The sequence below is a fragment of the Sardina pilchardus genome, chromosome 1 (genome assembly GCF_963854185.1).
Source record: "Sardina pilchardus chromosome 1, fSarPil1.1, whole genome shotgun sequence".
Lineage (NCBI taxonomy): Eukaryota > Metazoa > Chordata > Actinopteri > Clupeiformes > Clupeidae > Sardina > Sardina pilchardus.
In genome coordinates this window covers 9,071,669-9,085,552 of record NC_084994.1, presented here as the reverse complement: position 1 = coordinate 9,085,552, position 13,884 = coordinate 9,071,669, and the positions used below count along the sequence as shown (strand labels likewise).

General features: G+C 40.7%; 1 protein-coding gene across 1 annotated transcript; it reads left to right on the top strand.

Moving 5' to 3' along the window:
* Window positions 1-249: 249 nt before the first annotated feature.
* LOC134092498 (gastrula zinc finger protein XlCGF57.1-like) lies at window positions 250-5,615 on the top strand. The gene is made up of 3 exons (XM_062545426.1): window positions 250-339; window positions 591-922; window positions 4,068-5,615. Exons 2-3 carry the CDS (start codon window positions 640-642, stop codon window positions 5,429-5,431), a joined length of 1,647 nt encoding a protein of 548 aa, XP_062401410.1. The 5' UTR covers window positions 250-339; window positions 591-639; the 3' UTR covers window positions 5,432-5,615.
* Window positions 5,616-13,884: the final 8,269 nt, after the last annotated feature.

Genomic DNA, 13,884 nt, shown 5'->3' with positions numbered 1-13,884 from the left:
AATCTCACAATTAGAATATTGTTGAAAAATATTCAATTCATTTGAAAAGGTGAATCTTTCATAAGTCTACATTCATTACATATTTAATGGGGGGAAAAATCAGTCAGAAAGTCAAGCTCCATTCCAGGTGGTGGCAGTAGACCTATTGCATAGTTGTCTGGTTGGTTTGTCATCGACGAAAGAATATCGTTTACAAACATTTCCCACGGAGTTCCGACATCGGAGCGCTTGTGAGCGCTTGTTCTGGCGGAGTACCTGTTTTACGCCTTATCAGACCTACTACTGCCTGTTAGATTAACAGATTACATTTGTGCACAGTAGTGGACTGACTTGCTTGAGGTAGGCTTGGGCTACTTGAATGTGAATCGGTACTTTCTTGATCGTTACAGGGAAGCTACACCGGGCGCGTAACTGAAGCAATCGCGTTCGCGACGCGTAACGTGAATGAAGGCTATTCATAGTCGAGTGATAGACTGGGAGATCTAGGTTAAATGGCAACTATTCATATTCATATTCATATTCATATATAACTACTCTTATGACAAGACGCTGACAGCCATTCTCTTTGTAATGTTGCTCTGGCTTTACAGTCCATAATATAACTTTGGATGGGATCGTCTTCTTTGGTTCGTTGGGAACATGGATGTCGGACTGCTGTTGAGCACCTCTGACGTTAACGTGACTGAAACACATCAGTTCGGCCTGAGAGTGATCGTGAAAGAAGAAGATATAAAAGAGGAGGAATATGAACATATGATTTCATGTCAAGATGAAGAAGAAAAGCCCTTTGCAGAGTTTCACTGTAAAACTGAAAGAGACAGTGCAGAGTCCAACTCTCTTACTGGCAATGAAACACTACAGACAACAGTGAAGATTGAAGTGAAGGAAGAAGTGGAGGATGAGTACCAGTATCTGCTGGAAAGTAAGTAAAAACTGAGAGTTCCGCATTATGATGAGACAATTACCGTCAGAGATTTTCTCCACAGATTGTATACAGAACACTGACACTATAGATTGTTTGCGTTGAATTCTAGAAGGAACCAAAAGTAATTCACTCCTCAAAATAATCCTGTGCATTACTCATGGAAAAACATGATTTGATTTAATATAGTGCTGCACAATTATCCCAATTTTAATCCCAATATGAACCAACGATTTTCAAAAGCTACACATAGTCGTGCACAGTTACATTTTAGTCACATTTGTGACATTTATTCATGACCTGTCCTTGACTGCCACTTCTGGTTGGTGGGTGGGTGGTGTATAAACAGGAGAGCTGTTCATTGCAAAAGCTTTTGCCAACACGATAGTCACCCTGTAGACAACCTAAAAGCGTTGGACCTGTCTTTTCTGTTTTATCCTCTCAGAACATGGTTCCCCTTAGAACATGATTCCTCTTAGAACATGGTTCCTCTTAGAACATGGTTCCCCTTAGAACATGATTCTTCTTAGAACATGGTTCCTCTTAGAACATGGTTCCCCTTAGAACATGATTCCTCTTAGAACATGGTTCCCCAAATGGCGGCCCATGGGCCACACCTGGCCCATAAGAGGCAAATGAATATTTATTTATTTTTATTCATCCTTTTTTTAACCAGGGGAGTCATATTGAGACTATAGTCTCTTTTTCAAATGGTCCCTGGCCAAGAAAGGCAACACTTAAAACACCTAAAATATAGAGAGACCTCACCTCACCTACAGTGCTGCCGTGCTGTCGCGTCTGTCTGGCAAAAAGGTCAGGTACAGTACATGCAAATCGCTGGTCTTACACCCCCATAAATATGAGTCACTCAGCTATCAAATGACACTAAGCTATCAGTATGTCATTGTCATTGGCATCCAAAAATGTATGCTGGAATATGATGAATGTTTTTAAAAGGAGCTACAGATCGGCGTGCTGCACATCTAGGCATTACAGTTTATTTTCTTCCTTTCAACAAAGTTGTACGTAGTCATAAAACATTGCCAAACAACGACTATAAGGGCCTCAATACCGGTCCTAAACTGCTTGAAAATATATAAATGTTGCACATACGAACTCTCTTTACGAGAGTTGTAGCCTTTCTGGATTGGTAATATTAACAGATATTTCTAAAGTCCTCCCTTTCTACATAAAGGCAGAAGGCCTCTTCATTCTTAAAAATAATGATAATTAAATAGAAAAACAAGACTATAACATGCAAACAGATTATTTACATGTTGTAGGCCGAAGGTGATATTTGCAGTGAGCTACCCCTGCCCCTGCAGTGGAAGCTCTGTGTCATAGTTTTTTTTGCATTTGAATATGCTTCCATAGGTCATTGAATGCTGGGTGTGTCCAAAAATACCACATTTTCAAAATGCAGGGGGGAGTAGTTGCTTAAACATGTTTTGTGACAAAACTGTTGGAAGTAAAGAGCTAATATTTGGATACACCTATTAAGAGGTGTGTGAATAACCTTGATTTTTTCCAGCCAAATCTGTGACGGTCGAGTGGGGACATTTATACATTTGCCATGGAATGACCCTTTTGTAAAATATGACCGCCTATTTTGAATGTGATACCTTGACTGCCAGTGTATGTTGAGACATGTGTGTGCACGCATACTGCATATGGGGCAGCCGTGGCCTACTGGTTAGGGCTTCGGGGTTGCAACCGAAGGGTTGCTGGTTCGGTCCAGTAGGAAAAATGTGGGTGGGGGAAGTGGTTGAGCACTGCTCTTCCATATGGCGACATCCATGGCTGAAGTACACCTAACCCCTCACTGCTCCCCGAGTGCCGCTGTATGAAGGCAGCTCACTGCTCCGGGTTAGTGTGTTGTTTTCACCTCAATGCGTGTGTTCACTACGCAAGTAGGCCTATTGGCAGAGAAGCCCGATTTACATTTACAGATTTACATTGACATTTACATATGGCCTATATGGAAGTAAGTTCAGGGCCTTTTTTCCCCCTGTGTACATCAAGAATCACAAGGTCATCAAGAATGGTTCTCAAGGTCAGCAAGCTTAAGTTGATGTAGAGCAGTGGTTCCCAAACGTTTTTTTTTTCTAAAAACAGTGTGGAGAAAAACATTATGAAGCACATGAACAAAGAGAACGTAGACTTACTTTTATTTTAAAGGGGACATATCATGCTAAACTCACTTTTTGCGGGCCTTTGTGTTCATATTTAGGCCTCTACTGTTCTTATAAACACTCCAAGCGCGAAAACTGTAGATCAGTAGAAAGACTTTGGTGTCAAGAAAGTATGCTGCTGTGAGCCATTTGGATGGCCCCCTTATTCTGATGTCATACTAAGGGAATTTGCATAGACCAACCCTAGCACCAGGGTCTAACATATGTGGTTGGATGCCGGCTCTGTTTTAGTCATTTTCACCTGTGAAACGAGCAACGCAATCAATACATGCAGCCAGAGGCGTGGCCAGCCCAGAAACGGCTCAATTTGGGAGAGACCAATTCTTACCTCGTTGATATGTCTCCTTTAAATATGTCATTTTGAACACGACATTGCCCTCACGGCTTGTACGCCCCCTAGTGGAAGCTCGCGTTGTTTGGGAATCCCTGATGTAGAGGGGCGTTAGCGGACCAGTCTAGCATGATGACAGCGGTTCTCATTTTTTCTGTCACAAAGCACACAATTAATGAAAAGAAGGTTGTTCAAACCTTGTCTGTATCAAGAACATGGCTCAAGACCATACAGTATTTCTGTTCAAATCCCAGTGTCGTCAAATTATTTTCAGCCCTTGAAATTACTTCAGTTTTACAGCGTGAAAATCACATTGCCTGGTAAGCAATGTCATACAATGAAAAGTGTTAGACTCCTAGGACTCCTAGACAACACGGCCCTGATTTGGAAATAAGTGCAAGAAGAGTGATGTTAAGTATATAAACTTGTTTTTGTACACATTTGGTATCAATCATTTCTGTTCTTTACATAACTATATTTTGTTAATGTTAATACCAATATTTATAAGTCATTTTTAAATATTATAAGTTCTCCACATATGATGAGATGTCATCTGCCTCTTGCTCTAGTCTCTATGGTGACTCTTCATTCTCATTCTAAGTCTCCATGGTAACTCTTCCAGGTGTATCAGATCAGCCACAAACAGCGCAGCAGAAGATCCATGGACAGAGTGATGAACTCGACCTGCGACACGAAGGAGGGCCGCACCACTGCACCGTCTGCACAAAGAGTTTCACGTCCCTGAGAGAACTCCAGAAACACCGTCAAACACACGCCGTTACGGTTAACGAGAACGAGAGTGCAGGCAAAAGGCTGCATACATGTCCCCAGAGTGAAAAGGCACACACAACCTCCTCAAATCTTACACAGCGCACGCTTACACACTCTAGAAAAAAGACGCATAAATGTGTCCAGTGTGGAAAAAGTTTTACACAAATTTCAAATCTTAAAGACCACCTGCTGCTACACACTGGAGAGAAGCCTCATAAATGTGTCCAGTGTGGGAAAGCTTTTGCACTGCCTTCTAATCTTAAAACTCACATGTTAACGCACACTGAAGAGAAGCCTCATACATGTGTCCAGTGTGGAAAGGGATTTACAAGATCCACAGGTCTTAAACATCACATGCGAATACACACTGGAGAGAAGCCTCATGAATGTACCCAGTGTGGCAAAGCGTTTTCGCTAAACGCATATCTGAAAAGCCACATGCTAACACACACTGGAGAGAGGCCTCATTTGTGTGTCCAGTGTGGAAAAACGTTTTCGCTAATTTCACATCTTAAAAGCCACATGCTGACGCACACCGGAGAGAAGCCTCATGAATGTACCCAGTGTGGAAAAACTTTTTCTCTAATTTCACATCTTAGAAGCCACATGCTAACACACACTGGAGAGAAGCCTCATTTATGTGTCCAGTGTGGAAAAACCTTTGCGCAAATTTCACATCTTAAAAGCCACACTCAAATACACACTGGAGTGAAGCCTTATAAATGTAGCCAGTGTGGAAAAGCTTTTTCAAAAAGTTCAAATCTTAAAATCCACATGCACATACACACTGGAGAGAAGCCTCATGAATGTATTCAGTGTAGAAGAGCGTTTTCACTAAGTTCATATCTTAAAAACCACATGCAAATACATGCTGGAGAGAAACTTCATAAATGTGTCCAGTGTGGAAAAGCTTTTTCATACATTTCGAGTCTTAAAAACCACATGCTAATACACACTGGAGAGAAGCCTCATAAATGTGACCAGTGTGGAAAAGGTTTTCCTCTTCGTTCTAATCTTAAAACCCATATGTTAACACACACTGAAGAGAAGCCTCATAAATGTACCCAGTGTGGCAAAGGATTTAAAATATCTGCTCGTCTTGAACGTCATATGTTAACACACACTGGAGAGAAACCTTATAAATGTATCCATTGCGGAAAAGCTTTTTCACAAATGTCAAATCTTAAAAGTCACATGCTCTTGCATGCTAGTTAATAATAGTCCAGATTAAAAACAGATATTGGCTTGAAATATTTAATTTGATATGTAATCTAGAATATATAAATGGTTCTCCAATTGAACAAAATTCTTCGACCATATTCTAATTATTTTTAATCTCCATTTACTGTATCTCCAACTGTCAAAAATGGCATTGGTGCCAGAGGCAGAGCATGTCTTCTCTCAGATAGGCTGTGTCAACACCAAAGTTACTCTGAACTACTGTATTTATTCATAAAGCCTTACTGCCCTTATTATGTTCTGTATTTTTTTTTATTCTTTCTATGTTATTGTTGAGTGTTGTATACACTTGTACTGAGCAAAGATGACCTGAGTCAAATTCCTTGTTTGTTTACGCAAACCTGGTCAATAATTCTGATTCTGAACGGCAGCCCTTTAGCCGTCTAATTTATCATGCTCCATGTTATAAACACACACACACACACACACACACACACACACACACACACACACACACACACACACATTACTATTAGCCGTCTAGTTTATCGTGCTCCATGTGGATAACTCAATGTGTAACTGGAGCTCCAGTCCTGTGGCAAAACAATGGCTGCATTGTGTTCTGCTATACTGGTGGTAAACTCACACCGCATCTTTGAGTTACAGTTTTTGCCCATTGCTTGAACACTATAGACTCATGCTTAGACTAAAGTATCACAACTTGAAGTTTTGTTGCAATATCTCAAACACATGTACCTATACCTTAAACAAAAGTGCTGCTTTGCACTCTAGTTTCAATTCTGCAACACACTTACTCCTTTATGCAACACACTTGGTCCTGCATACTACTCTCTATGTCAAACATAAACACTTCGTTCAAAAATGAAATCTCAGAGTACCATTTGTTAAACACATATATCCAAAATACAAAACACATCGGGCAATTGCAACCTCTCAAATACACACCTGAACGCACTTACTTGCAAAACTGAACACCAATCAGCCATCTACAAAAAGCCCTCAGTTTTGCCATTGGAAATGGTGATGTGAATGGTACATTTCCCAGTGTTGTGTCATGTTTACGTGTGTTTAGAGTTTTGGCACAATGAGCGACGTTTTGCAACAGGTATTCAAGCAAATATGTTTTATATAAAGTAGACTAGTGTGTTCCTCCCAATCTGAAAATGTATGCATATGATGCAAGTGTGTTTCATTTTGTCACCAGAGTTATATTTTGACAAGGGATTGTTAGGTTTTGATAGCAGAGTTTCAATTTGACATAGATGTGAAAGGTATATTTCCTTGTGTTGTGTTATGTTTACTTGTGTGTAGAGTTTTGGCACAGTGAGCGAAGTTTTGCAAAATGTGTTCAAGCAACGGGCAAAAACTGTAATCATTCACAGCAACAGGCGCAGTAGGCCTAAAGATTTGCATAAGGCCAAAAACAGAGACTCCCCTTTCGGAGGAACATTGTGGAAACACTAAATTGTAAGCCTACATCTAGAATATACCAGATCTTAAAGGTCCCAGAGAATGGAAATAATTTTTTTCTTGGTTTTCATGAATTATGAGAGGTTGTGCATAAACAAAGAGCTATCATGAATAGGGTTGGGTATCGAGAATCGAGAATCGATCGGAACCGGAACCGGCTTTCCAATATACCCGGAATCGTTCAAAAGTTGAAATTTCAATACCTAGTATCGATTCTCAGTACGCTGACCGGAAGATGCAACCGCTGAACACCAACAAAGAAGCATCCACCGGAAGTGTTTGCAACTGTAACTATATAGTAGTAGTAGTAGTAGATAAAAAATGTAAAAGTAACATTCAAAGATGAACTTGATGTGTGGAAAAAGTGCTCCAACTCATCACATAATTGGAAAAAACTGTGGAAAAGCTCTCGCACAACTTTTGTGTCTTAAAGGGATATTCCGCCATTTTTGGAAATACACACATGGTACGTTTGCTAAAACTGATAATGATGCACACTGTTAACAGAGAACAGTATCAACATTTTAAAGTGGCCCAGCCAGAGTCCAGACCTGAATCCGTCAAAACAGGGAGTACAAGGACAGAGTGATGACTTGCAGAGGTGAGGTGGTGCTAAGGACCATGCTGAGTGCTGTGATGGCAAATTAAGATGTCTCAATTGATTGTTTATAATCAGTACAAATCCTTGTGGATATGCCATTTTCTTTTCATAAAAATATTGAAAAAGATTGAAACGCTTCTTGTATTTCGTTCCATGTTTTTACCACTTTGTCTTAGGCCTACATCCTTTTGGCATGTGGCAGTGTCATTCTCATTCATAAAAAAAAGCATATTGGTCAAGAGAAATCATAGTTGGCTAATTATTAGCCTACATATGGATTATTTATAGGCTAGTTTACAAATTAAAATGTGTTGTCCAATTAAATTGATTAGGCTATTCAAAATAGTAGCCTATGCATATTTGCCTACTTAAATAATTCTTAGCACCAATTACTAATGATTAATTTGATCTATCTACTGGAGATATTTCTATAGACAGATATTTCAACAACTGTTGCCTACACACACTAAACCAGAATTAAGAGTTAGAATGTAGTTTCTGTAGTGTAGTGGTGTAGACCTACTGTAGTGTGGTTCCTGCAGTCCAACTCCAATCCAAACGGTGGCAGTAAAGCATCGTTATTGTCTAACAACGCAAGATGGAAAACTTCCACCACCGATTCAGCTGTACAAAGTTCCAACCAGTTCCGTGGAGCTAGCGACAGTAAGCGACAGTACGCGACAATAGCGAGCAAGATGGCGGCGAAAAATGTCAAAATAAAGGTATACACTAACGATCACATAAAGTAGGTCAATATTCGTTTTTGAGAGTATTTCAACGGTTTGCACGAAATGTATGCATGTTGCTGCAACGTAGCCTATTTAACCACGTGTAAATGTTGTAATTGTAGCAGAGTTTTAACGCTAACGTGCTTGAAATTAAACGGAAGTGACCTCACGCAACACCTTTCTCAATGCAAAGCCAGACGAACATCTCCATCCCCTGATAGGCAGAAAATGTCTAATAAGGGAATAAGTAGAACGGCTCTGATATAGGTTACTGACTGCTAACAGAGAGTGGAAAAAAACAAACATATAAGAAAGGGATAATAATTTATTAAACGTTGATGTTAAGTAGGCTAAATGCTGTATATGATTATCATGCAAGAAAATAATTGTGGAAGGATGACCTTTTCCATAAACATCACCTAAAATAACCCCATTATCAAATAAAACTCAAACTTATCAGTTACAATGTTTACAACCAATAATGTCAACTTGTAGGCCTATGTTTTCACATGCAGGCATAAATATGACATAAATTACATGTATGAAATATGTTAATCGCCCCACCCCGACAGGTCATCACTGTATCAAATCACATACAAGGCATGTCAGGAAACACCCTTTAAGGAAAAATGGATATCAAATTCATCTTTGTAAGTACCAGTCTATGTAACTCCGTACCAACTTAAATACTTTAAGCCTGTCACTGACACATAGGCCTACTGTTGAATTTCAAATTGTGCTGCTGTGAAAACAAGTTGTGCATATTTGAAAGGGGGGTAAAATTCAATCCTTATGACAGAATATACATTAGCCTAATATTTATACCAAGTTTGCTTTTAGGTACAAGGCATCAAGTCTGTACTGAGTCATGTGCACATAGCCTACTGCTGCACTTCAAATTGTGTGGCTGTGAAAAAACTAAATTGTGCATATGTCAAAGGGGGGTGAAATGTAATCCTTATAATGTGTACTTTCAGGATATATATAAATGTTTATACCAAATTCGCCTTTGTAGGTACCAGGCCATAGTGTACCACGTCACTAAGCGTTACGCTGACACACTTTTGAAATTCAAATTCTGTGGCTGTGAAAACAATAAGTTGTGCATATGTCAAAGGGGGGTGAAATGTAATCCTTATAAGGTCTACTTTCAGGAAATATATAGATTTTCATACTGAATTCGCCTTTGTGGGTACCAGGCCATACCAAGGGTGTACCGAGTCACATACTAAGCGTTACTTTGACACACAGCTGTTGAACTTCAAATTGTGTGGCTGTGAAAACAATAAGTTGTGCATATGTAAAAGGGGGGTGAAATGGAATCCTTAGAAGGTCTACTTTCAGAAAATATATAGATGTTCATACCGAATTCGCCTTTGTGGGTACCAGGCCATACCAAGGGTGTACCGAGTCACATACTAAGCGTTACTTTGACACACAGCTGTTGAACTTCAAATTGTGTGGCTGTGAAAACAATAAGTTGTGCGTATGTAAAAGGGGGGTGAAATGGAATCCTTAGAAGGTCTACGTTCAGAAAATATATAGATGTTCATACCGAATTCGCCTTTGTGGGTACCAGGCCATACCAAAGGTGTACCGAGTCACATAATAGGCCTGCCATTGACATACACTGTTGAACTTCAAATTGTGTGGCTGTGAAAACAATAAGTTGTGCATATAAGAAAGGGGGGTGAAATGGAATCCTTAGAAGGTCTACTTTCAGAAAATATATAGATGTTTATACCGAATTCGCCTTTGTGGGTACCAGGCCATACTAAGCGTGTACCGAGTCACATACTAAGCGTTACTTTGACACACAGCTGTTGAACTTCAAATTGTGTGGCTGTGAAAACAATAAGTTGTGCATATGTAAAAGGGGGGTGAAATGGAATCCTTAGAAGGTCTACTTTCAGAAAATATATAGATGTTTAAACCAAATTCGCCTTTGTGGGTAACAGGCCATACTAAGCGTGTACCGAGTCATATACTAAGCATTACTTTGACACACACTGTTGAAATTCAAATTGTGTAGCTGTGAAAACAATAAGTTGTGCATATGTAAAAGGGGTGTGAAATGGAATCCTTAGAAGGTCTACTTTCAGAAAATATATAGATGTTTATACCGAATTCGCCTTTGTGGGTACCAGGCCATACTAGGCGTGTACCGAGTCACATACAGTAATAGGCCTGCCATTGACACACACTGTTGAACTTCAAATTGTGTGGCTGTGAAAACAATAAGTTGTGCATATGTAAAAGGGGTGTGAAATGGAATCCGTAGAAGGTCTACTTTCAGAAAATATATAGATGTTTATACCAAATTCGCCTTTGTGGGTACCAGGCCATACTAAGCGTGTACCGAGTCACATAATAGGCCTGCCATTGACATACACTGTTGAACTTCAAATTGTGTGGCTGTGAAAACAATAAGTTGTGCATATGTAAAAGGGGGGTGAATTGGAATCCTTAGAAGGTCTACTTTCAGAAAATATATAGATGTTTATACCAAATTCGCCTTTGTGGGTACCAGGCCATACTAGGCGTGTACCGAGTCACATACTAAGCGTTACTTTGACACACACTGTTGAACTTCAAATTGTGTGGCTGTGAAAACAACTAGATGTACCGCAAAGCGATACACAATATGACCGCCGCTCAGTCCTGCACATTCTCTCTGCAAATATCAATCACGCTTTTGTTTCCATCGCCTACTCCATCCCCTTCTGCAACTTTTATGTATGTAAATGAGTGTGTGCATGTGTGCGCTTGCTTTTGTGTATGTTTGCTTCTCTGTCTATGTGTGTGTGTGTGTGTGTGTGTGTGTGTGTGTGTGTGTCTGCTTGTGTGTGTGTTTTATCTGTCTCTATGTGTATATGTTCACTGTGTTCTCTGCCGTCACTGTCACTCAATATCAGATCACACGCAGGCACACACACACACACGCAGGCACACACTCACACACACACATGCACGCGCGTACACACACACACACACACATATGCAGGCACACACTCACACATATGCACACGTACACACACATGCACACATACACAGGCACACACACAGATACACCCACAGAGAGAGAGAGAGAAAGAGAGAACACACACAGAATACACACAGATAACACAGAACACACACAGACACAGAGAGAGAGAGAGAAAGAAAGAGAACACACACAGAATACACACAGAACATGCACATACACACATATACACACATGCAAACACACACACGGGCACAAAGAAACACACCCACGCGCGCGAGCACCCCCCCCCCCCCCCCCCCCCCCACACACACACACACACACACACACACACACACACACCTCTCTCTCTCTCACACACACACACACACAGGCTATAGTACATCACACACACACACACACTCACTTCTCAGCTCCGGTGGTCTGTGTATGTGTATGTGTGTGTGCGTGTGCGTGTGCGTGTGCGTGTGTGGTGTGTGTGTGTGTGTGCACTGTGCATCTGTGTGTGTGTGTGTGTGTGTGTGTGTGTGTGTGTGTATGTGCACTGTGCATATGTGTGTGTTTGTGTGTGTGTGTGTGTGTGTGCACTGTGCATATGTGTGTGTGTGTGAGAGGTGTGTGTGTGCACTGTGCATCTGTGTGTGAGAGGTATGTGTAGGGTGTGTGTGTGTGTGTGTGTGTGCACTGTGCATCTTTGTGTGTGTGTGTGTGTGAGAGAGAGAGAGAGGTGTGTGTGTGTGTGCACTGTGCACCTGTGTGTGTGTGGGCGTGTTTGTGCATGTGTTTGTGTAATTTTTTATGTACATGTGTGTGTGTGTGTGTGTGTGTGTGTGTGTGTGTGTGTGTGTGTGTGTGTGTGAGTGAGTGTGTGTGAGAGGTGTGTGTGTGTGTGTGTGTGTGTGTGTGTGTGTGTGTGTGTGCACTTTGCATCTGTGTGTGTGTGTGTGTGTGTGTAGGTGTGTGTGTGTGTGTGTGTGTGTGTGTGTGTGTGCGCGCACACTGTGCATCTGTGTGTGTGTGTGTGTGTGTGTCTGTGAGAATTGTGTGTGTGTGTGTGTGCACTGTGCATCTCTGTGTTTGTGTGTGTGTGTGTGTGTGTGTGTGTGTGTGTGTGTGTGTGTGTGTGTGTGTGTGTGTGTGTGTGTGTGTGTGTGTGAGGTATGTGTAGGTCACCCCCCTTTTACATATGCACAACTTATTGTTTTCACAGCCACACAATTTGAAGTTCAACAGTGTATGTCAATGGCAGGCCTATTATGTGACTCGGTACACGCTTAGTATGGCCTGGTACCCACAAAGGCGAATTCGGTATAAACATCTATATATTTTCTGAAAGTAGACCTTCTAAGGATTCCATTTCACCCACCTTTTACTTATGCACAACTTATTGTTTTCACAGCCACACAATTTGAAGTTCAACAGCTGTGTGTCAAAGTAACGCTTAGTATGTGACTTGGTACACGCTTAGTATGGCCTGGTACCCACAAAGGCGAATTCGGTATAAACATTTATATATTTTCTGAAAGTAGACCTTCTAAGGATTCCATTTCACCCCCTTTTACATATGCACAACTTATTGTTTTCACAGCCACACAATTTGAAGTTCAACAGCTGTGTGTCAAAGTAACGCTTAGTATGTGACTCGGTACACGCTTAGTATGGCCTGGTACCCACAAAGGCGAATTTGGTATGAAAATCTATATATTTTCTGAAAGTAGACCTTCTAAGGATTCCATTTCATCCCCCTTTTATATATGCACAACTTATTGTTTTCACAGCCACACAATTTGAAGTTCAACAGCTGTGTGTCAAAGTAACGCTTAGTATGTGACTCGGTACACCTTTGGTATGGCCTGGTACCCACAAAGGCGAATTCGGTATAAACAACTATATATTTTCTGAAAGAAGGCCTTCTAAGGATTCCATTTCACCCCCCTTTTACATATGCACAACTTATTGTTTTCACAGCCACACAATTTGAAGTTCAACAGCTGTGTGTCAATGGCAGGCCTATTATGTGACTCGATACACCTTTGGTATGGCCTGGTACCCACAAAGGCGAATTCGGTATAAAAATCTATATATTTTCTGAAAGTAGACCTTCTAAGGATTCCATTTCACCCCCCTTTTACATATGCACAACTTATTGTTTTCACAGCCACACAATTTGAAGTTCAACAGCTTTGTGTCAAAGTAACGCTTAGTATGTGACTCGGTACACCTTTGGTATGGCCTGGTACCCACAAAGGCGAATTCGGTATAAAAATCTATATATTTTCTGAAAGTAGACCTTCTAAGGATTCCATTTCACCCCCCTTTTACATATGCACAACTTATTGTTTTCACAGCCACACAATTTGAAGTTCAACAGCTGTGTGTCAATGGCAGGCCTATTATGTGACTCGGTACACGCTTAGTATGGCCTGGTACCCACAAAGGCGAATTGGGTATAAACATCTATATATTTTCTGAAAGTAGACCTTCTGAGGATTCCATTACACCCCCCTTTTACATATGCACAACTTATTGTGTTCACAGCCACACAATTTGAAGTTCAACAGCTGTGTGTCAATGGCAGGCCTATTATGTGACTCGATACACCTTTGGTATGGCCTGGTACCCACAAAGGCGAATTCGGTATAAACAACTATATATTTTCTGAAAGAAGGCCTTCTAAGGATTCCAT